This window comes from Sparus aurata, chromosome 4 (assembly GCF_900880675.1).
Source record: "Sparus aurata chromosome 4, fSpaAur1.1, whole genome shotgun sequence".
In the NCBI taxonomy this organism is placed as follows: domain Eukaryota; kingdom Metazoa; phylum Chordata; class Actinopteri; order Spariformes; family Sparidae; genus Sparus; species Sparus aurata.
Window position 1 is genome coordinate 22,501,370 of NC_044190.1, and position 25,441 is coordinate 22,526,810.

The following is a 25,441-nucleotide window of genomic DNA, read 5'->3' on the forward strand; positions in this document are numbered from 1 at the left end:
TGCCATGGCAACTACAGCCACAATATAAAGCCTGGAAAGAAGAAAAAAAAAATGAAAAGAGAAATTGAGATGAGTTCAGCGCAGACCCTGAACTCCCAGCGGACATTAACATTCCCAGGAGGCCTTGCAAAGCCATCCGTTGTCCTGTCAGCACCGGGCCGACCCCCTCTTGCCTTATCGCCAATAAACCCTTCATTATGGAGCCATTAAGAATGTGATAATACAAGCAGATCCACTCTTCTGATGTGGTGAGGTGTGTGAGCATCACGTGTACGAGATGAAAAATCAATGACACGCGCACGCACAAGTGGGACAACAGCAATAGAGGGAAGCCCAGACGTAGCCCGCCTCAGCTGTCATCCTGCAGATTAAAATGTTGAGGTTGACAGAGGTCAAGTCTGACATCCCGAATAAACCACTTTCCTGTCAGACGTGGACTGAATGTAATCAGACTGATCTTCATTCTTAAAAATTCACCTAGTGTTGGTTTTCTGTGGAAATGAAATGTAAAGAAATCAAAAAATATTAGTTTTGTCAGTATTTAATCAGATTTTTTTCATTAAAGCTGCTTAATTCTCTTTAAAGATTGTATCTGATGGCCGATTTGATTAATCCAACTTGTTTGCTGATTATCTGGCTTTTTATATGTTGTGTCTTTTCTGACACTAACTTGTTCTCAGGTGTCTGTTACCTGATAGATAAAGTTATCATATTACCTGCCGTGTGTACACTGATTGTTTGTTACACATCAGAACTACTCTGAAGCAGGTGCATGCTGTGTATGCTGCCCTCCATTAAACCAAACTGATCACTTCATGAACGATATCCTCCACATGACTGTTCTCTAACACCATATTCAACAGTAGCTCTCTTTGTCAGGCAGACTCCTTTATTTCTGCCTCTTTACCTCCCCCCTCCCCCGTGCAGGCCTCCGTACAGAGTGTGCTACGTCTACAGCCCATATACTACCGTCTGGAATCCCCTGTGTCCTCACTGGCAGCTCCATTGATTCCCTCTCCCCACTCCTTCTGAAAGATGCATGAGTGTACTCAGGAGGACAGGAGTCATTTAGACACCGGCCAGTAGGAGGCAGGCTTCAGCCACATCCGCTGCTTTTGATGCTGTTTTTTGGGTTCAGACTGTAAGACTTTACAGTAAACATCACAGTATATGAGCTGATCCTCGCATGTGTGTCATACGTTCTTGTTTTCTCTTCGTGTGTGTGTGTGTGTGTGTGTTTGTGTGTGTTTGTGTTTGTGTGTGTGTGTGTGTGTGAGTGTGTGTTTATTAAACATAAATAGACCGGACGTGTTTCCTGGGATTAGAGTGAAGTGTACTTTGGTCACAGACATTCATGGTCGCCTGGGGATGAGGCTCAGTTGCTGTTGCCTTTGGCGATCCCCTGACTTTATATCTAATGTCACTAATATGTTGTCTGCCTGTTTTTGTTTATTTGTGACATATTTTAACTATAGGATGGACTGGCAAAAATATTGTTACTGTAATAACTTTGGGGAATAGCATAGTTGATAAGATCCCCATCAGCTGCCATTAAAGGATAAGTGCACCCAAAAATGAATATTTAGACATTATCTACTTGCCACCATCAAGATGAAAAGTCGAATGGAAAGTAATGTTACATAGTCGACAAAAAGTTCTGTAGGTACACAGCCAAACCACGTCGCAGCATTCCCTGAAACATCTGAAGTAGATGGGGACTTTTTTCAAAACATTAAAAAACAACAGGAAAAAATCACCTCAATGGCTCCAAACAGCTTGTCCGGTGTAAAAAGCAGCCACAGTGAAGATTTTAAAAAGTGTGTCAATAACGTTTTTTCTAATTAATTTGGGATCTCAAGGCTTGTGGAGACTTGGATCACACCGGAAGAGCTATATGGAGACATTTTATGGTTTTATTTTACTCAGTTGTTTAGGATGCTTAAATGCTGCTTCGCTGTGAACCTCCAGAAATGTTTTGTTGACTTTGAAACTTCATCGGACCTTTCATCGGTATGAAGTGGAGCAGATAATGACAGAATTTTGGGTGAACAAGTTTTTTCTTACTTGTTTTTTGGTGTTTTCATTTCTTTCGTACGTTTTTAATGTTTTATATGTTTTTAATGTTTTATATGCTGCACCAGAATTGACAAGAATTGAGTTAAATGGAATTGAATTAAATTAAATTGTCATGCTAAACATGATACCATGCTTAGCATAAACATGTTAGATTTATTACTGTGACCACATTTACATGTTGTCTTTAGCATTTAGCGCAAAGCACCGCTGTACCAGTATAGTCATTCACAACTACAGACTCTTAGTTTTGTTTATTAACGTCATACTTAAACATATTTTTTCTCTGATGATTAAAATAACATTAGCCTTCCCTATAATATCACTTAGCAACCACAATCTAGTTATAATCATTTTCCCACTTTGTCTTCCTCCACTGTAAAGTCAGAGGTCAGGGTCACGTACAGAACAAAGACCCTGGAGCCTCTTTGGGGGTTAATGTCTTGCTCAAGGACACTTGAGACAACATGGATGATGAGAGGCTTATCTGCCAAATGCTTCACTGAAAGCAACAAGACAAAAAAAATATTGAATCATCCATTTTGGTCTAGAATTTGTTCAAATAAAACGAGATGTTTTGTTTGAACCTTCTATCTCTTATAGCGTGATAAACTGAGAATTTGTGGGCATGATATTGTGAGGTGTTTGAAAGTCTTCCTTCCACTGTCACAGACAGACAGTGTCCCTGAGACAAAGCTGAAGGAGAGCCTAATTGGGCGCAGAGAAGAAAGAAAAGCCTTCCTCTTTTTTTAACACCAAAGAATGGCGGAGCACTCCGGGGCCGGCATGATTGAATAGCCTCCACAGGGAATAGAGGCGATCGGTGTGTGTGTGGTGGTGGTGGTGGGGGGTTTTACATGTGAGGAGGGGCGGTCATGCTCAGCCGCTCATTAACAAGCTGTCTGATTAAACCCCTCACTAATGACTGTGTCTTGGTAATCAATAGTATCTGCTTTTTTAAAAAGGTCTGCACGCTCTCCCAGGAGCTGCACCGGGGTTATCGTGGTATATGGTAATAGAGGATTATGGCACGTTTCCCTGCACACACAGAGGCAGCTGCAAGCTTTCGAGGTAATGGATTGAGTCAGGGTCGCGCTATTCACACAGCTGAGACGTGTTTGCTTGTCAGCGGCGAGGAGAAAACGGGAAGGGAGCTGTGCATGACTCGTCTACAAACTAGTAATTAAGGTTTGAAACTCAGATGGACGCAGAGTTATGGCTTCGACATCCTTGTATGTACTATTGAAATATAAAAAGACAAAAAAAAACAACAGGTGATTTTTCTCTTTCCGCACATTCTGCTGGACCAGACCACATGCTAATGACACGCCCTGGGGATCATCATCTTTATTGCCTTGCATTGATGTGCTGTTCAAACACGTGCTCTCCTGTTCTTGACATGTCTGCTGTGGAGAAACAGGTGTTCTGTGACTTGAAAGAGAGCCATATTTTTCTGAGTGGGCAGTAAAAATATGTTGTCAGTCAAAATGACTCGTAACTGGTACGCTGACAGCACTGATTAACAGTTTGGAGAGTGTTGGGTCAATACAATCAACAAAGCATTAGTTGGGTGACAACTAGTGACCGATTATCCGCCAAAGCTGAATTCAGATGGCGTGATGGCTGTATTTTTCTGTTCAGTAAGGAAAGTAGAAGTAAGCGCATTCCATGTCTTGACATTTGGTGAGTTTATTTTGCTCATTTATTACGCTAACAAGCTTAACTCCAAGCTGAAACTACTGTCACACTTTTGCTAGTATTACGAGACAACGTCGCTGCAACACTGTTGTTTCTTCACACTCGGTTGATAATGTTAGTTGGTAGTTGAATGTTTTAATCGAAAATTCTGATCACGTCGCACACATTTCTCCTTCAAAGGGGGATTTCAGCTGTAACTGTTTTATTCACAACGATATAATGTTGCAAAAACTGACTTATTTTATGCATTTATGGATATGCATTACCCAGTGTGCACTAAAGCTACACTGAGGCTGTTATATTTTCTCTTTGTCTGGATGAATTTTTCTCCCCGTCTTATATTCAAACCCTCCAGTCCCCACATGTATGTGGACTTGGACTCCCGTGTGGGCTGCCATTTGAACCGCACTCCACGGCCATATCTTTGCAAAGCCCTCATGAAAGAGCCATGTTTGTTTTTCCTTCAGGTTTGAACTCTTCGCTGAAGGTCTTATGTATTGAATAAAATCATTGTCAGCCCAGTCTTATCCTGACCGTTGGTTGCCAAGCAACCCCGCCTCCCAGAAAGCCATTCCTCAAGCCTTTGTACAGACGCTGAAAGGCACCTACGTCTCCATCCCGAACGGCTGCAAATCAGTCGCTGTGACACGACGTACTTGTTGCTGACTCAGCTGTTGATTAATAACCTGGAGGCCTTCGCACCTCACACCTTATTATGAGTTGTAGCTATCTATGACGCATCTCCATTAGATTTGGTTCAAGTTATGATTCCGTGCATCATATTTCACAATGATGTATCTCCTTTTACATACTGTGCATTTCATTTATTCATTTTGCTACTTTATGACTTTATAAAACAACATATCAGCAGAATAATCATCCAACTATTGGAGGAGGTGGGCGGGAAACCGCCTCCTCCTTTAGAAAACACATTTGTTTACTCTATTATGTCGTGATGTGAAATGTAGCTGTCAGTGTTTGCTGCGTGTAGGAGGGGTAACGCTTTATATCGAGGTCGTTTTAATAGGCCTGAGTGAATATTTAAAAGGGCCCAATAAGTCCATATGAGATGGGCATTAACACTAATAAGACTAAGTGTTACTAGCTGCACAAAAGACATTTAATGTTAGATTACAAGGCATTTATAAAAAACCTGATATGTTAGTGAAAACATTAGTCAGTCGGTCAAATGATTCAACAAGAGCCACTCTGAGGGGTGAAGTTACAATAGTGTGTTTTGGTATGTTTAGTGTTTAGTATTTCTCATACTGTTTCTGGTCATCTTTCTAAACTCCATTAAGAGTCATTGACAAGACTAAAAATATAAAAATAAAAAAAATAAACTATTCTCAAAGCTTTCAAGATTACGGCAAAATGATGACTTAAAAAAAGTGAATTCTGTGAACATGACACATGTTTCATATGGCATACATGTTCTACACATTAATTCAGTCATTGTAATCAACTGTTGTCAAAATAAACTGATAAATGCAGAATGAATACATTCAGATTATCTTATACTTGTCTATAATAGCATTACAAAGCAAATTTGAGTGTAATTAACACTTACTAAATCATTATTAAACATTTACGTAGCTTTATTTGTTGTTTTGTTTGCAGATCTAAAGTGAGAACAAAGCCCCCTGAGGTTGATAAACACTTTATAGCAAGCCCCCATGACGAGCGCCAGGCTTTGAAGCCAACTTTCGAAGTGGCAAAAACGTGTAATTATATCGTCACGTGGTGCACTGGGGCCCAAAAATACTTTTTCCCATGAGCTAACATTGTGAAAGAAGAGGCTGTAAAACGGTGGATACATTTTTTGGAGCATCGCAACCCCCGCGAAATGATTAGTTTCATCAGTTTAAAAACTTGAGCCAGTCAGTCTGATAACATTTGGGAAAACTAGAAAAGCTTGATTAAATCAAGAGTCAACTTTAGTCGAGTACTAAACAAGAAGTCAGCCGGCTTGGTCAGTGCCCACGCTCTGTGGCCCAGAACACGGAAGATCCGGGTAATTTTATCAATTTTGTCAGGTTTAGCGTTAACATACTCACCCGTATGTACAGAACTTTATCCCCAACACGGTAGCAGCCTTTCGGTTGCTTCTCAACAAGGAACCTGGTGGGACAGCTGCACGGAGGATTTTCGATGATGTTTCTCACCTAGAACAGGTCAGGCAGAGAGAATCAAGTACAAACAAACAGTTTGTGAGAGAAATATCAATTAGCCGGAGCTCAAATACATACAATATCATCCAAGATGTTGTTGATGCCCGTGCTCCTCCGGCTCGTGGATTTGCTGGAGGAACGAGGAGTCAGGGCTGCAGGTGGGGAGGCAATGGGACGTGTAGCTGTGGGAGTGTGTTTGTTTATTGTTTTGGAGGAGACTTTGGCAGGAGATACCGTCGCTTGGCCCAGTGTGGGTGCCGACGGTGGAGCTGGAGCAGATGTGTTAGTGGTGCAGGATGAAGAGAACAAAGGTGTTTGTGTCGAGACTGTGGTTGTACAGGGGTTAGAGGCTGGGAGGGAGGACTGAGGAGAGGATAAACATGTAGGCACTGGGTTTGTTGTGGCTGATGGAAGATCAGAGGCGAGGCAGGCAGCGAGGGCTTCAGACAGGCAGGTTGTGTTTGGAGTGAGGGGCGCAGGTGGAGAAGGAGGAGGAGGAGGAGGAGGAGGAGAGGAGGACGGGAGCGAGGGTGATTGTGATGGTGAATACAATGATGTAGGAGGAAAAAAGGAGAAGGGCAGACAGGATGATGGAGATAAGCACCCCGCCTCCTCCCGCTCTATCTCTCTCTCCAACTTCACCAGCCCTGGAGGCTCCACTCCATACCTGACAGACAGGTTTGATAAAAATAAAAAAAAAATGTATATAAGCAATATTTACAATAAATCAACACCAAAACCACAAAGAATAGTGTTTCCAGATCAGCAGTACTTGAACACCATTTACCAGGGGACTGGGAAAAGGCAGTGTTTTGGTTCAAATGTTTAAGGAATTTGCTTCTTCGGGCATTAAAATCATTATAAGCAGATTTGTCTTTGTTAGTGAACGGACCCCATCTCGACCGTTGTATGCTGAAAATTCCAATCCACAGAAAATAGCACGGCAGTGTCATTTACTTTCCAGCTACCCTGTGGGTGAAGCAGTTATTTTTATTCTAGTTTACCTGGCTGCGATCCTTCCCAGCTCCATCAGGCACAGGCACACCTCCCGCGGCTGCTTGTGGAGGACTTCATCACGCGTATGGAGAACAAACAAAGAGGGCGGTGGGGTAGAATTAAAAAAAAAAAAAAAAAAAAGTCATTCATCTGAAAGGAAAGATGTTTCCGGAGATAAACTTATGTCTGTGTCAAAGCTAGAGGCACTTTTCAGGAGGGGCTCTTTCTCCATTGTGCCGCTATCTTTTAAAGCTGAGCAGGAATTCCTGTGGGCTCTGGATACTGAGGGCATAAGGGCATGAAAGCTTCATCAACAAGTCTGCCTCTTACCTCCAGTCCACTATCTGTGCATTAATAATGCTGCTATGTGCTCTCAGCGTGGAACAGAAGAAAGCTCTCATGAGTGAAGTGGTTTAGGATGCATGAAAGTGTGTACAACTACGGAGCAAAATAAGAAATAGTATATTGTTTTCATTCACCTGTTTAAGAGATCCACCATGGCTGCGGCAAGAAGAAGAGAGCAGAGAAAAGAGAAAGAGTGATCACCTGTGCCTTGCGCCATGTCTCTGAGGCAGTAAACTGAAGCCTGTCAGAGTACAGTAACTTCGCTCTCCTGTCACTCAATTAGTCAAGTGAAGTAGGTTAGTCTGCCTCCGGGGGGTTATTGTTATAGTTAGAGGGGGATTAACCTGCACATTATCATTCTCACGCATCTGCTTCTTTGCATGGACATGCCTGAGTAAGAGGAGCGTAAGGAAGAGTGTGTTTGATGATACGGGACCATGTTAGCATGTTGACTGCTTCACCTCAGGCACGCAGAGCATTGCACACGCAGGAGGTGTAATGTGAAATGATACAAGGAGTTTGAAACACATAATCATCACTATGACCCAGTCACATTCAGCGAGAACGTTCTGAAACTATGTCCTGTGTGCGTGTGTGTAGCTGTTTTGTGGGCCTGGGAGGAAAAAATTCCTTTAAAAACGTGGATTCATCCTCACTCCTGTTTATCAACCTGACTGCAGCAACGATCGGCGGAGCTTACCTCCGTTTTCTGGTGTTTGCATAGTCTAACGTTGACTGTCGACTAGAGCTGGAGGAGAGTGAAGGCTACTTTACTTCATGAGCAGCATTACAGAGAGGAGAGGGGGAAAGAAGAGGGAGAACCAGAGACAGAGAGAAGGCCAGAGAGTTTTCATGAATTTAACCACACAGACATAAACAGCCTGGGTGTAGGCTGTTGCTCGCTAACATTAACTTACGGCTAGTGTACAGTACAGTAAACTGGCTGTTTGGGGCAGATAAACGGCAATTAAAGCATGAAAATAATATTTAAAGCTAAATGCTGGTCCAAGCAATAATAACAATAGTAATAATAATAATAATAATGATGATGTTGTAATTCATTTTGTACAAGTAACATGTTGCTCAATCTAACATTTTCCATCAAATAACACACATTATTAACCGTCTATCACATTTACTCTTACTAGAGTTTGAGGAGAAATGGAAAAATTGAATAAGAAATATTAGAGACATGATGTTCCCACACAACAAACAGTCTACACCTGACAGCAGAAAGACAGTTGTTGCGACTCGTTATATTATTTCTACCCCAATGAGGTGAAACTCAGAGCACAGTCTTTAGTTTAATTACTAACATGTATGTCAAAGTGCTGCATGACGCGATTCACTTTAGAATGTTTTCAGTGAAATAAAAAGAAGAACAGGTCAGAGCTCCTTTAACTCCTTAATGTTTGGCGCAATCTCCAGTCTTAGCTCACCCAAATCCTCGGACTCAAAAAGGTAAGCCTCATCAACGCCCGTCTTTCGACACCAGTAGAGGAAGTTGGCGGTGTTGTCTCGGGCGAAGAATGATCTGGAAGTCGCATCAGCTCGCCAGTGGATTACTCTTCTCATGAAGGGCTGTAATTGTTTTCAACACACACACACAGACACACAGACACACACACACACACACATTGATATGGTTACTGTAATGAGTAATACACATGAGCTCTTTAATATTACAATTACAGCATGTTTAAATGTGAATACAGTGATACCTACAGGTGAGGAGACAGAGGAGGCTTCCTCCTGCTCACCCATTGTACCAAATGTTATAATGAACGTAATCCTTTCAAAAGACGATATCTTACAAGGTCAGCCTAAGTAATTGAAAACATGAGGAGACATGAAGACTACTGAATGCACCTCCAGACAATGACGTCGCCAGCCTCAGACCTGACCTGGTTTTCACTGGTTTAAGCCTCTGTGGGCTGTACTGGTGCCATTCTCAGACTTAAACACTGTATCAACTATATGTGACAGGGCTGAAAAAGATCCTTGTGAACACAACACTTTTTTGTTGAAGTAAAAGACAAGACTCTTTCTCTGCACTCAAAAGGTTTATATGTCTCGAACTTTGAGCACACATTTGCTTAAAATTATAAGTGAGCTTTTTTTCTCCTTAGTGAAGATAATGCATCCACCTGACAGGTGTGGCCTAACACAAGGCTGATTAACAGCATGTTGATGAAGGTTCTCAGTCAACCAGGTCATGGTAATTTTAAGTGCTGTATCGTAGACAACTGGATGTGTTTCAGTTTCTTGAAGACGTTTCAGCTCTCATCTAAGAGGCTTCTTCAGTTCTAACCAACTGGAGGGGAGTTGCAGGCAGGGGCGGACTTACCATTAGGCAAACACAGGCAATTGCCTGGGGCCCTGAGATTTCCAGGGGCCCCCAAACTCATAAACTCATAATCTCTTAAACTCATTATCTCATAAAAACCAATTTAATAAAGTTGTCTTCGATTGAAAGCAATTACTATTGTTTTAGTCTTTAGTCTTGTTTTAACATTTTTATTATTTTATTGTTTTTTTATTTATTTTATTCTATTTGTTGTTTCCTATGTTTTATGTACAGCACTTTGTCCCAGCTGCGGCTGCTTAAAGCGCTTTATAAATAAAGTTGAGTTGAGTTGAGTTGAGACTTTATTTGCACGCTTAAAAATACATAAAAATGCTATCATGATTGTTTCGACTGCTGCCCCCTCCCTTCTCATGCAATGGACTATTCCATGTTACTGTGCATGTGCACGCTTGATTCAGGAAGACGGTAGCAAAACAAAGTAGTTGGCGCAGTTTTGAGAGGTTTTGAGTTGAGAAAAATGAAGCGGAGTTACGCTAGTGGAGTGGAGAAGAGGAGGAAAGCAAACAGTTTTTTATCAAAACTACCAAAAGTGTCAACCTTTCTTCGAGTGACACCGAATGTAGCCGTAGGTACTCGACAACAGCAAGAGCCAGAAGCCAGAAGTCTGCGAGGTAGTTGGACTCTGTGCTGCCCAGTGACGGCCGGCACACGGGCCCTAAAATGGTGTATTATGGCTGGAGCGTCCAGCCCCGCCTTCCCGCAGGCTGCTGCCATCACCTTCTCAAATGATATGCAAACCACGCTCTACTTGCCCCTCCCCTCAGGCCCCTCCCTCTCGACGCCAAAACAGTGACAGAAAGTTGAAACTGAAAATCTGTCACTGAAAAAAAAGTGACATGAAGATTGTCATTGAAAAATACAAAACAATCCCAATAAAATAAAATCATAAGATTTTCGGATTTGAATGATTTGAATTACTTTCTTTTTTCAGTGCCAATACTTGTTTCAATGCCAATACAACTGTTTTCAATACAAATGTTTCAATGACAGTGTTTCCTTTTTCAGTACTGGTTTTGTTTTCAATGCCAATTTTTTTTTTGGATGCCAAATTTTAAAGTCACTGTTCTGGCTCCATAATTATTATTCATTTTATTATATATTAAGTGTTAAAATAAAATGTTTCATAATCAAATAAGTTACTTTAATAGTTAATTTTCTTGTTCTGAGTTTTCTCTATTAAAATCTTGTATAAATATATGCAATAATTACGGTTTACTGTGTGCGATGATATGAATATTGATAAATGTATAATTAAACTTGTTAAAATGTACATTTTGGTATTATTTCTTTTTCTAAAAAAAAATATCATGACACAATGAATGCATTCATCACTCAGCTGGGTATTTACATGAGAGATTATAGAGTTTAAAATCTAGCAGTCAAAATGACTTGCAGCCTTTCTAGTAGTGTTGGAATTCCTTCTCTTCTAAGGACTATCTAGCTCAGGGGTCACCAACCTTTTTGAAACTGAGAGCTACTTCATGGGCACTGAGTCATACAAAGGGCTACCAGTTTGATACACTCTTCTGAAATAACAAATTATATATATATATATATATATGATATATATGATTATTAATGATTAATGATACTCATATATGTGAAGACACTGATCACGTTAATTATTTCTCACAATAATTCTCAACAATGACTTAAAATGGTGGGAAACAGATAATATCAATATTCAATTTTCATTTTTAGAACAGGCCTGAGGGCTACTCATGTGGTCCTTGGGGGCTACCTGGTGCCCGTGGGCACCATGTTGGTGACCCCGGCTCTAGCTCAACTAAGTAGTAACACAAGATACAACAATATCCAGGCTGAACCTACTTGCTGTTGCCCGCATTGAAGACCTTGTGTTTAGGTGAGAATAAAACTTTTTGTCAGTGCAATACGAGGACGTGGAGGGCCCCAATGACTGGGTTTGCCTTGGGCCCCCAAATGACTTAATCCGCCCCTTGTTGCAGGCTTTAAAACTCTGCGTGGGAGTGTCCTTACAGAGTCATTAAGGACACGTGTGAGCTCTGAGTTTCAGAGTCGTTAGGGCCACATGTGGGTCGTTGACCCAACCAGCCTTCATGTGGCTTGCTAGGGCTAGTTGAGCCCAGGTGTGAATGGTTGTTAAGCTGTCTGGGGAGGGAACTTGGTACAGCTTTGTAGGTGGGTGATACAATACACAATTAATGCACAGGTGTGTCTTGGGCTGCTCACATTAAAAAGCCACTCTAGCAAATCCCTTAAATGTTCTTAAAGGAGAACTTCGGTCGATTTCAACATGTAGCTTTATCGCTCAAGCTACCCTTGACTTGCCAGTACCGAAAACGCGAACACTTTTGGTCCACCTCTTACAGGGCTCCTTGAACGGAGAGTTAGCATTGACAGCTAACAGCATGGGGTCAGAACTTTACTCTGTGTTTTAAGCGTCTTACCATGCTCCAAATCTCACCCCAAAAGGTATGCAACACCAGCAGACACCTTACAACACAGCACTGTAGCGTTTATGACTCAAAATGAATTAAAAAGTGGTTAAAACAGTGTGTTTGTGCAAGCAGCTACATACCGTTTGTTGACATCCATGTCGTAGACCAAACTAGTCGATCCGTCGAGCGTGCGCTTACTCCCTCACTGGCAGCGAAGGAAAGTTGAATTTTGCAGACAGAAACGTATTCCAGCATTTTTGTTTTTCTGTTCATAACGTACATGTTCATGTTACCGCCTGCCATGAGCCATTAGCCTTACAATAGCCTGTTATGAGTCTATTCGCTCTGCACAGAGAGCTAGCTTGTTTGCTCATGCTAATGGTTCTTGCAGAGAGCAGAGCAGAGAGTCCGAAGCTGTTTCCGAAATAGTCACGATGGAGAACTTGTCTGATGTCGAAGTGGAAGACATCGACGACAAACCTTTTGAATTCGACGGTAGACCATATTTGTACGAACCGGAGTATACAGATGAGGAGTTACTTGCACTAGAGAACGAGAGAGCGGAGAGAGAGGCGCAGAGAGCGGAACAGGCAGAGGCTGCTTCACGGCCAAGGACATCGGCGACCTGGTGGTGCTCTTGTGGATGTTGTGTCCAAATGGATACAGAGGAGGAAAGCCTATGCTAATAGGAGTGGGACATAATACAGCCTACTGTGTCCCAGGATAGCGCACAGTGTGTCACCCGCACAGAGTTCAAACAGAGTTTGCACGTCCATTTGAATGACGACCAGCCACAACGGTGATGTTTTGGGGTTGTAGAGAGGCAAACGGTGGAAGCTTATATTCTTATATTTCTTCATTCTATTGCCACAATTGGGTATTGCACAAACTCGTACCATTTTCAGTAACTAGCGCTGCTTTGATCATCACGGACTCTCTGCTCTGCTCTCTGTGAGAACCATTAGCATGAGCAGACAAGCTAGCTCTCGGTGCAGAGCGAATAGACTAATAACAGGCTATTTTAAGGCTAATGGCTCATGACAGACTGTAACATGAACATGCACGTTATGAACAGAAAAACGAAAATGCTGGAATACGTTTCTGTTTGCAAAATTCAAGTTTCCGTCTCTGCCAGTGAGGGAGTAAGCGCACGCTCGACGGATCGACTAGTTTGGTCTACCGGACGACAGGGATGTCAACAAATGGTATGTAGCTGCTTGCACAAACACACTGTTTTAACCACTTTTTTATTTATTGTGAGTCATAAACGCTACAGTGCTGTGTTCTTAGGTGTCTGCTCATGCTGCATACCTTTTGGGGTGAGATTTGGAGCACTTTTTCAGTTCTGACCCCATGCTGTTAGCTGTCAATGCTAACTCTCCGTTCAAGGAGCCCTGTTAGGGGTGGACCAAAAGTGTTGGCGTTTTCGGTACTGGCTAGTCAAGGGTAGCTTGAGCGATAAAGCTGCATGTTGAAATCGACCGAAGTTCTCCTTTAATGCTTCTCAAATTTGAGAGAAATAAACCTTTTGTGCACACAGAAAAAGGCTCAGATCTTTGACATCAACTCAAGCAAAATGAAAGTGTAACAAAAGTTTTGTGTTTTTGTTGAGTGCATCGGGACACGACTGACGTCCTCGTCATGTATTAAACAGGTTCGCAGTATCAAAGTGCACAACCAAATGCCACCCTTCTGAAAAGAGCGTGGTTGGTAAAATGAGTTTGCACTCATTAGTTTATCATTGATTGCATGTTTGTGTGTGAACCTTCGCATGACTTTGTGTTGCTGCAGCACCTTGCCATTGTTGTTGTGGACCATTTTGTCCTGCAGCAGTTGTGCAAGCTGACAGAGCAGAACGCCATTATCCAGCCTCTCCATCAGACTGTCCGCTGTGAGATCCACACCTGAGAATCAGCACACAAACACTGAATTCATTACAGTTACTCATGGTCAATACGTGAGGCTCAATGCTCTCTTTTTTCAACAATTTTCACAGAATAATAGCCCAAATCTTTTCAGGAGTTGGTTAAAACAATTTAAACAACACTGAATAATATTATAATAAATTTATCAGCTGAAAGACACCAAAAGGTTGTACATGTAAGCCACAGTTCACAGTTATAATTGTCTTCCAAAGGGGAGGAGAGATCAGAATAGTGCTGCTAAAAGATGTACAGAAAAACGTAAAGGAGCTGCTGAAGACTGCTGTCAGGGGTCTCCATATTTCACTCAGCAAAGGTGATACTACTAATCAGGAAATCCCCACATATCTTGTGAAAAATTGAGTAAAACGTGATTAGCGTGTAAATCACTATCTGCACAGAAAAGGGGGAAGATAACTTTGTTTATGGCTTAGGTCTCTTTCTGATTTATGGATTTACATGCAGCCACAGGAATTTTTCATCTGAGATGAGCTGTGAAGTGACAAATAATAATGAGGAAATCAGCTTTGACGTTTTAGTCTTAACACAAACAAAGCACTTTTCTGATCACAGCACCTATTACTCTTCGGCCCACGAGCAAATTTGACTTTAGTTTAGCGTAGCATTAGTCGGAAACTCATCCTGTTTCAGTCAGTCACTATCCAGACATCCTCCAACAGGTTGAGGCATGTGCACACCCTTTGTGCTTTTCCCTCACAATGCAGTACAGTGGGATGAAACGTCCCTTTCCCTGGAGTCCCAGCCACAGATCCCCTAATGGGGAGGTATTTCAAGGATTTGGGATAATAAGTAGGTTAATGGGCCTCCATGCTCAATGTGACTACAGCTTTTTCACTCTAGTTTCAAACTCTTAAGGGTCATTCATCTGTAGATAACAGTGATAACTGTTCGTGATCTGTCCGTGCACGCATTGCATGTCTTTCACAAGATAAGGCAGATAAACTGCTAGTTATTTGCGAGCTAGTGGCAAAAGAATAGCAGAGAAAGTGCAGCCAGATTTTGCACCAACATACTAGTGTGACAGCATAGAGTACTAACAATAGTTTATTGTTCATTACGATAATGTTAGGTATCTTCTTACATGTGGGTGAGACAGGAGGTAGTTGGGCGATTAGCAATGATGATGATGTGCTGTGATCACAGTACACAGCCTCTGAGCCTCCTCTTCAGCTGCTATGTTGGCTAATTCTGTAGCACAAAGAACACAGCCCCTGACTCAAAGAAGGAGTGAGCAGCAAAGGCAGTGACAAACTGTCGTTCAGCAACTAACTGAGTACCACTAGCACAAGTCCTGTGTGCCGAAAAAGGCCATAGCAGCAGCAATAGCAGCCTCCTTCAGTGGTTAGCAATGTTAGCACAAAGCACACCTACAACAGAGAGAGAAGTTGGCATTTTTAAACTCCCTTGTATAAGAGTCAGTGGATTTTTTGATTGGTTTTTGGTTGAAGGTCGTATTTGTAAGAAAAGTTGAGTCTCATTCCCAACTTGTCAAACACTGATGCTTTGGTAACTTACCTTGTCTAAATCTGAGGTTAAAGGACAGCATCCGACCCAACATTCAATCCCAAAGCTTCAGCATTTGACAAGCTGTGTGTGAATGAGGCTGTCTTTAGCTTGCTCTTGCTGGTTTCTACAAACTTACCAGCCTCAGCTTTGAAGGTCCTATCAAAAATGACACATCTGAGGTGCAGAATCAAAGTGTATTTTTTCCTTAAAAACATTAATATTAATTTGAGTTTATCATTTTAAAAATGTTTGTCAGGTCCAAAATGATTGTTTTGTTTATCTCTGTGTAAGAATTCCGATGATTGGTTCCAGCTTCTCACAAGGTTTTCTGAGCCAATAGTTTAACACTGTTGGTATCAAATGGTGTCCGTGTGTTGTAGTTGTTGCCAGTTTGTGGATTTTTAAGTGGTTGAGGCATACTGTACACCCTAATGTTAGCTAGCTGGTGTTTGCAACGTTAGGTCATGTGACAAACTGGCAATCACTTGATGGGGCAGATGATTCGAACAACAGCGACGTTGTTGTGACGTGAATGCAATGATAGTCGGGAGATGGACTGACAAATTTTGTGGCTGAATGTGATCAGTAACACCTTTAATACAGAAATATTAAACACTTCACATTCTCTATTTTAATATAGCTGCACATATTCAAAACAGTGGTGGGTATTTTGTAAAAGACAATGCATGTTTCCAGCTTTCAGTTTTACAGACGTTTGAGTTCTTGAATGTAACCCCTTGTATTGAGAATCTTACTGTAGCTGACGTCCAGACCAGAGTTTGGCATCAGTATCAATGGTGGAAAACTGTCTCACCAATGAGGGTGTTGAGCCAGAAGGCTAGGTCTTCTTTCATGGGCAGGAGGCTGGCGTCATGGCGGTAGGGCAGCCACTGGTTGTACTCCTGAGGACAGGCGAGTCCTGGTCCAGAGTGTCTGTACTTTTGGCCAAGAAGACAGTTCATCCCCAATCCAGTCAGCTGCCTCGGGCTCAGTGGAACGTCAAGGCTGGTGTTCATCGCTTCCACTTCACTGTCCATGCTTCAGCTCCAATCAGTCTTTGATGGACCCTGGTGAATCAAATAAGAGTGTTTTTTATGCTCTTGTTGGGTTCTGTTTTGACATTTTGCATCAGTCTTTGCCTTGCTCCCTCGCAGTGGATGAGCCAGTCTCGGATTGCTCCATAGAGAAGCTCAGGGAGGAGAAACTTTGCCAAACCAACTGGTTAATCTTTTTCCTTTTTTTTTTCTTGTAAAACCAAAGACATTCTGTATGAAAACACCTCACATAAAATGAAAATCTAATTTTAGTTGCAACTTCAACTGCAGTTCTTACCAAATGTCAAGTACCAGTGGGTGTTTTCCGCCCTCCATCCTGAGGGATAAGAAGTGAAGCCAGTGTAGTTTAGTTACCAACAGTGAGGCGAAGAAGACGCCATACTAGAAAACCGTTTTAGACAAGTGACATAAAGGAGAGGTTTAGAGAGAGTTTTCAAACATTATTTCTTGTTTTTTTGTAAGAGGAAAGACTTCAGAGATGAAGACAGACTAGTTGGTCTAGGAAATGTATGTGTGGTTAACGGCCCCATCTCTGTTTAAGAGCAGCACACAGCAGCTTCCCTTCACATTTCTGTGGAACTGTTCAGGACTGTCTCCAGTAGAGTGATGAGACAACCTGAACAGTCCAACATTAGCATGAATAAATCAGTGAGACTACGTTAGATTTCTCATATTTACACTGTTGCTATTTGTAGTTTACCAAGTAAATATCTACGATTTGACTGCTTACTTGAATTTCTTAAGCTTCATTGTGTATAAGTCCCTTTGGTGAACCCACAATACAACATTAAGACAGATCCAAACATTGTACAAGCCTCATTGATGTGTAAACCACATGATAAATTAATGAATTAATACAAGCAAGACCAAGGAAAAATTGGTAATAATAAATAATTTAATCAAAACATTATTTCAGTGTGTGTCAACTCATAATTACGCAAACTGCGGTCGGCCTTGTTGGCTTGCAGTAACGCCATCGTCCTCCCCCCTCCTCCTAATGGGAAAGGTGGCTAATAAGCATTTAATGCGAAGAAGTGTCAACCTCGGAAGTATCTGTGGTTTGCAGAAACGTTAACTGCTGACATTGTATACTGGGGGCTGGGCTGGCACCTGGACATGTGCCTCCATAATGATATTTTTTTTCAGTCACAGTCACTGCAGTGCATGTAGTCAATTGCTTTGTATGTTTTTGAATCCTATTTCCATGAAAGAGTTTTTGTAAATATTCTCAACATTTTTTAAATACTTTGCTACTGTCAAAAAGTAGTGAGTTAACAATTCCTCTTCTTCATCCCATCTGTAAAGAGATCCCTTCTTCCCATGAAAGAAATGGGAAACAAAATCATTTCATGCAAAGTATAAATCTTCATTTTCTGTTCACCAGGTCATTTTTGTGTAATATCCCCTCTCTTTTTCAGACATGTAGCCTCGCTGAGCAGTAATCAAAAGAGAATTATGGACCGAACACACATTCCTTTGTGCGATTGTTGAAGCCTCTTGTTATTTGATGAAAGGCTTGTGAGTATTGTTTAAAGGCAGTCTTGGAGTGAATGTGAAGCTATCCTTCAAGAAAGCAATAAATAATTAAAACATAATGGTTTTCTGAGAGTTATAATGGTGGCAGTGAAAACACAGAGCTGTCTTGCACATAATAACACGCTGAAACAAATTTTTACACGCTGGCTCCCAATGCGTGGATCTTATACTCACAGCCAAACAATACGCGCGATCATTAATCAAAGGGATTAAACTGACTGACTGCAGGTTTAATAAGACGTACAGCTACAGCCCCGAGCCAGTCTCCCGGTGCCGCTACATGGCTCATTTGTCCTGTTCCCAGAGCAGCTTCCATCATAAAGCTCAGCCCCATGCAGAGACTTGCTCTGACTGCCAGTAACTCTCGCTGCTAATCAGCTGGAATTAAGACAACAACACATGCAGTGGGTCAGTGGGTCTGCTGGGTAATATACAGCAGAGACGGCGGCTCGGTTTGTGCCACATGACTGACTTTAAAGTCTAATTGTAAAGCAGCAAGACCGAGCTGGCATTCAGACAGAAAACAGGCCAGAACTAAGGAGTCAGGTTTGATAAACAGTTCAGGCTTCTCAAATGCCAACGATGCACAAAGGTTTTAAATACAGTGAGACTGAAGTTTATCGCTCTGGAAAGCTTTCAATTCTCTGATCTTTTTTTTCTTTTGTAGCACCAATTACTTGGTAAACAGTAGAAATACAGAATTCATGTTACAAAGAAATCCTCAAAGAATCTGTGCCTGCATGTGACACGATCAAGTCGATCACACAGTCATCATTCAAATGAATGAGAGGGCAGGGATACTGATTACCTCACCAATCATAGCTCTATGACACAGCTCCTGTCATAGATAGAGGAAGCGATAGAGCAAAGGGCCTCTTCTTGGGCTCTTGCGTGACACTGAGCCTGGTGGAATCACAAGCATTGTTTAGAAAGGTTGGCAATTGGCATCAGAATGGCCAGAATGCTATGCAGCGGTGCTCGAGTGAATCAAGCTGTAAGAATCGGCAGCAGTAGCTGCTCTGTGAGGCATTACATTTCCTTATAGGGGTCGACCAATACGGCTTTTTTCAAGACAGATACCAATGCTGATCATTAGAAATCAAGAAGACTGAAAACTGATACTTGGGGCCAATATTCACTTGTAGTGAAAATTTAAAATTGTTGTGTCAACAAAGGACATCGTGTGAGAGGATGTTGCATCTGAGCCAAAGTAGCACATTAACATAACAGCTTGTTTTATTGGAAAAAAGTCAGAATATCTACAAAGGCAGATTTAGTCTTCCTTCCTTAGAGCCGCACTGCCTCTATGGCTTATAAGAACTTCATCTTTAACTTTATCTTTAGTAAAAAAAACAAACAAGTGAAAGCACATATTGAGGACAGATGTTTAGGATCCAGACAAGCGGCATCGCAGCCGGTTGTTTGAGCTCATTTATTGTTGCGAAACCACCTGTGTTTTTTTTTTTTTTTTTTCATTTAAGTACCTGTGGCTCAGTGTTTCAGACCGTCTTTACAAGTTCAATTGTAGTTGGTAGTAAAGTTGCCTGACATCAGCGTAAACTCGATGACAAATCCCCTCGCAACATGATCACAGAGAAAGCAGGGCCAAGACACACTCACAACAGCGCATGTCAGTGAATCCCAGGCTCACTGACGATGTTGTAGACCGATGGTTCTGACTGGATGTATAGTGAAAAGGGCCTTCTGTAAACAAATCATGTGGATGTGGGACAGGTATATGTGGAAGGGGGCCGCCTGCCAAGTTCGAGGCTGGTTTACAGGTTGACCATCAGGGCATGAGAGCCTCTGTCTCTAACAAAAACATCCAGGTGCAATATTCACACCTCCGCTACAGGATGCCTCTACTGGGACGAGGAGGCAAAGGTCACGTACGGGCCTAGATCTCAGACACTGGCAGCCTTTATACTCCTGCAGAGCTGAGGGCCCATGTCTGCAAACACACACACACACTGGTGCCACCCACACACACACACACACACACACACACACACACACACACACACACACACACACACACACACACAGGCCTGTGCATGTATCCCTTTCTATTCCACCTCATTTACTTTGCAAAACCTTTAATGTTTCCAAAGCAGTAGTAGCTCTAGTATTATTTCACAGCCTTTAATTGTGTCTTCACAATAAAAAACGAACATCCTTGCAGCCCAACCGGCTGTTAGCGGGAAGCAGCCAAAATTACACACCAGCCGACCTGAAAAATGTGCGTGAAAATGACGGTTCTTAGAGGGAGCACTGGCTTAAATGCCTGAGCGTGTGCTGTATGTGTGCGAGATGACAGGGTGATGGATGATTCGAACAGCGGTGTCTCCAGAGAATGAAACCAAAGCGCCTGTCTGGTAAACAACTAACTTCACAACTAGTTAACAGAAATCCTGTTTCCTTACATGACAGACGCAGCTCTCATGTTTACTTTGTTCAAGCACCATGCGTGTCGCTGCCTTTTTGCAGAATCATGTCTTCAGTCGTGAACACGAGTTTCAGTATTTGAGTTTGACCTGACGTCATTCTAGTTCTGTTCTTCAGAGTCTCTGTGTGTCAGAAAGTTTTCATAAAATATCCAGATTAATAACTTTGCGGACGCCCCGCAGCGCTGCTTGCAGCATCAGCTTTGAGTCGGTGATCTGCTGTCTCTGGTGTCGGCTGCAGGATTGTGTCATCTTAAAAAGAGGTCATGTAAAACCAAATGAACAACAGGTATTGAATGTGCAGGTTTCAGCTATAGCGGCGCTCTCACCCTATGGCTTCTCTTCAGCTGCTTCTAGACTAAATAAACCTGAGATCAACACAGGATGGAAAGGTCTGCCGCCTGCTGCTCGACAGCGGAGACTCACTGTGCGCCAGCTCCACTGAAACACAATAAAATACAACTTTGGCACCGAGATTTTATAAAGAATCTCCCATCGAGTATGTTATTGTGAGTAATGTAAATAAACGGTGACCGCCTCAGAACAGTGAGTTCATTGAGTGAATTCTGACTCAACCTTTTTGTGACCGAGGCCAGGAAGGGTCAGACCACACTAGCACGTCGGACGATTCCTTTCTACACGTGAGATAAAAAAAAAAAATTCAAATCTTGTTTTGGATGATTATTAGTTATTTGTTTTGTTCACTGAACAACAAAGCCCGTGCAAAAAAAGTCATAAAATATAAAAGAATTAAGAAAAGATTGATAAGCTGACCAACTACTTTAAATTCTGAAACTGCTGTGTCATAAAGAACAAAGACAACATTTCACATACTTTATATATATTTTTTACTTATTTTGCACTACGATCAATACTGCTGATTTATACAGTTTTATAAATGTTTTATATTGCATTTTAAATTGCTTTAATATGTCTAGGTTGTTCTTTTTATTTCATTGTGTTGTTATTGTCTCTGTGTGTAATGCTGCTACACTGTAATTTCCCATTGTGGGATAAATAAAGTCTATCTATCTATCTATCTATCTATCTATCTATCTATTATTACAAAATAGCAATGAGTTAAAAGTTAGGACCTGCTTTTAAACGAAAAGGCAGATAAGGCAAAAGGGAGACACAGCCTCATGATAACGCGTTTCTACCGTCATCAATGTCCTAATTAAAACACCTCATTTATTACTCATAAAACATTTTTTTTAAAAGAGATGGAGCTTTAAACGGTAAACATACTTACAGACGGTGACAGCAGAATCCTTCAGGAGATTTCCTTCTTGATAAAAGTTTCTTCACTGTATCTTCTCGCCCCTATTTCTCCCTCTCGTACATCACTCAGAGCCAGATGTTCCTCGCCCTCAGGTTCTCCACATGTAGTAAAAGTTCACAGTGCTGCTGCAGAGGGGCTGCCATCACTTTTAAAACAAACTCCCCCGAACACGCCTGCAAGTTTGTGGTGTCAGCTTACAAGGTGGGTGACTGGAGATCATCACAGCGGGTGACTCGCTTGTCAAGTTCCTTTCTGTTCTGCTGCTTTGGTTGAAAACTTTATCCGACATGTGATGAGCAATTTCTTACAAAGGTAATTGAAAGTTATTTCAATTCCCTGTGACAGCTCACAAACACAGCTCATGTGTGCTCATAGCTGCAAAATGTTCACAGTTTACTATATGAAGGGAATAAAATGAGAGAATATCAATCACATAATTAAGAATTATTTGTAATTTGAAGGCACAATTTATAAAATACCCTGTATTGACCATTCAACCAGGATTTAGGGCAGTTTTAATTTTCCTCTTACATTAATCTGATAGAGTAGAGAAGTAGTCTTGAGGCGCATTGTGTTTAATATAACTTCTTGTTTAAACCTGATAATACACACAACCCTGTCATTTTTCATCATGTTATATTCAAGTCGATTTATCTTATTTATCTAATGAGATGTACAGGCCTACATGTACGTGTTCGATGCTTACATATCTCATTAATAACTGCACTTTTACTTGTGTTAGGTACTTCACCTGTTGGGCCACAGACTAAAGAAAATGACAGCTTTCTTTCTCCTGAGGATGCAAAGTCTGCGGCTGGTGGACAAGGCATGTCTCAGCTCTGTTCCTTGTCTTTCTTGACATCCAACCTCCTCAAGGTTGGACGTGTTTGTGGCTGTTTGCGTCTCTGTGCACTCCACCACAGGCGCAAAGAGCCTGTTGATTAAACCATCAAAATGTTTTCAAAAGAATGTATTATTGCTATGTATATTTTGTGTTCTGTCTGCCACATTCACCTGTCACTTGCTTCAGATCTTGCGCCCCCTACAGGCTGTGAAGATCGTCACAGATGGACCAGAAAGGATTGAACCGACTGACACTGCCGTACTGCAAGTGTGTGCACAGACGCTCCATGGAGTTATGATATGCTAAAACTACAGTGCCACCTTTGTGCCACCAGATGGCACTGAAGTAAGACATTCTCAAATCCTGCACATAGCGGCTTTAAATTTGGGGCTGTGCAGACTAACGTTGGACCGTTTCTTGTCTAGTTGCCACCAGTTTCCACTGTAGTAGTGCATTTCATACAATGATTATAATTTGTTTTCTTTTGTTCAATAATGAATTTTAACAGTGAGCATTTATTTCAAAGTACAGAAATACTAATCCAAATGCTTTCAGATCCATCTCGTTCAGATTGACATGAAATGGCTCATTATCTGTATTGAATAGTTATATCTCTTCTCCTTTTTTTTTTTTGCTCATTAATATTTTAATTACTGCTGCGAATATAATGTAGGCGGTAATTACACTTCCTCAAAGGATTAGGCTTTTTTTTTTAACTTCTTTAATAACAGTGGAAAGCAGCTTCAGGGCCTCAATCGGTCAAGTAGGTGGTGGAAGCAACCACAAGCTAACCCCAATATTCTTACCTCTTCCGTGTGTGTGTGTGTGTGTGTGTGTGTGTGTGTGGTGAAGTCCCAGGTGTGGCTGCTGGTTCATTTGCAGCCCTCTCTCAGGGGACGAGTCCCTCATGTCACCGCGTCTATCAGACCCTCCCCTCTTCCTCCATCAGTGCACCACCCTGCTGCCCTCCTGCTCATTTGCACGGGTTAGTATTCATCTGACCTACAGTATGCTATTGTGAATATTAATGTGGGTGCGTGGGTGTGTGTGTGTGTTGCAGGATTAGTCTCACTTCATGCACCATGCATTTAAGATTAGATATCATGAAAACATTGTATTGTTTTTTTTTTCAATTCCTTTCCTTCCAAAAGAGGCTGAAACACGACGAGCCTCCAACGTGCATTGTGCTTCTGAGGCAGCGAGCGCTAAACTGTGAATCACATCCTGTCCTTGTTATATAGGCCATGTGCCTTTGAGCAGGTAACAGACATACTGATGATGTTTTAAAGACCTGTTAAACCAATTTAATAATGACTCAGATGCACCCACAGAGTTAATAAATAGTCCCTCAGCATCTGGAATGCAGCCTGGGTTGTAAAAAAGGAAACCAGACAACATTGTCAGGTTGTAAACAGGCGCAACATAAAGGAGAAGGCTGGAGGTATTATGTATATCTTTATTGTCAAGTCCCACAAAAAGAACAAAAGCAACCATAAAATGATATATTGACTGATGAAATATATTTGCCAAAAAAGAGGCGAAACACACAGTAAGCACAGTGAATGTAGCATGATCGTGAATTAATCTGGCCACTATAATAATGTTTTGAAAATAGATATAGATATTTTAGTCTTCTCATCTAGCCTAACACACTGCAAGAAAGCGGATTTCCCAAAATGTCTAAGTTATTGCTTGGAGGATCAAACTACGGTGTTTGTGTTTTAGGTTAAATTATTCAGTTATTATTATTATTCCTACATAAACCTGTCTTATAATTCCACCCTTCTTATTAAATACACACTAACATGTATTTCAACAGGGCATCTGCCTGGCAATGAGAAAATGATTGAATTAAAACAATGTCTCAGCTACGCGACGTGGATCAGCACACACATGACAGATGGCATCTCAGGTTGCCAAGACAACTGAACCCTAATCCGCCTCCTTCTTATCCCCGCTGCAATGGTGGTGGTGGCGGCGGTGGGGGTCGAAAATTCAGCACAGGGCACCATGTGCTGTGTACCACTCAAATTGGTCCCCTGGGTCAAGAGGACCTGAGGCTCATCAGATGGGGACACACTTATTAGAGACTCACAAGTGTTTTATCATCCTGTCAGATTAGAGCAGATCTCATTTTGAGGTGGAAGGAGGTACGTTCATGTGAGTGAATAGTTGTTTTTGTGTGCGTGTGTGTGTGAAATACTTTACAGTTGTGTATGTAAAGAAATCGGAAAACTGCAAACTTAAAGCACATTTCCCACTTTACATTCAGTTCAGATGCAAATGTTTTAGTGCAGAGTTTGCTTTTTGTTCTTTCACACGTAAACGTCATACAAATTGACAATGTTTTTTTTTTTTTTTACATTTAAAGGAGAATTCCACCAATTTTACACATAGATTTCTAGTCATTAGTCTTGAACTGCTCAGCCTGTCTTCAGTGGCTGTGGAGGATTTGTTTTCCAGGGTTATTTAAGCACATAAGAGGCAAAAACTTTATAAAACACGCCTATGTCACAAACAACATGCACAAAGTTTAAGAGATGAGGGCGTTTATCAGACAGGGATGATCCTGGTTCAATAATGAGAAATGTAGCAGGCTAGTATTTTTGAAGCTTGGTACAGGGACTGAAGTCAAAGTTATCTCAGGCTAATCGCTGGGATTTAGTGTTAGCAATAGGTTAGGTACCATATTGACATTTTTACAAAACGTGCTGCCAAACAGGCGACTGCAGCTTGAGTCTGCACTGTGGCATTTCTTTT

General features: G+C 41.6%; 1 protein-coding gene across 1 annotated transcript in view; it reads right to left on the minus strand.

Annotated features, from left to right (window-relative positions):
- gas2b (growth arrest-specific 2b) overlaps window positions 1-21,968 on the minus strand; it is a 24,714-nt gene extending 2,746 nt beyond the window's left edge. Inside the window, exons 1-7 of the mRNA XM_030414393.1 lie at window positions 21,808-21,968; window positions 16,335-16,587; window positions 13,866-13,975; window positions 8,723-8,864; window positions 6,947-7,010; window positions 6,021-6,609; window positions 5,829-5,936 (exon numbers count right to left, since the gene is read on the minus strand). Coding sequence (XP_030270253.1) covers window positions 5,829-5,936; window positions 6,021-6,609; window positions 6,947-7,010; window positions 8,723-8,864; window positions 13,866-13,975; window positions 16,335-16,557 — 1,236 coding nt within the window. The 5' untranslated portion in view covers window positions 16,558-16,587; window positions 21,808-21,968. The remainder of the gene's footprint in view (window positions 1-5,828; window positions 5,937-6,020; window positions 6,610-6,946; window positions 7,011-8,722; window positions 8,865-13,865; window positions 13,976-16,334; window positions 16,588-21,807) is intronic.
- Window positions 21,969-25,441: the final 3,473 nt, after the last annotated feature.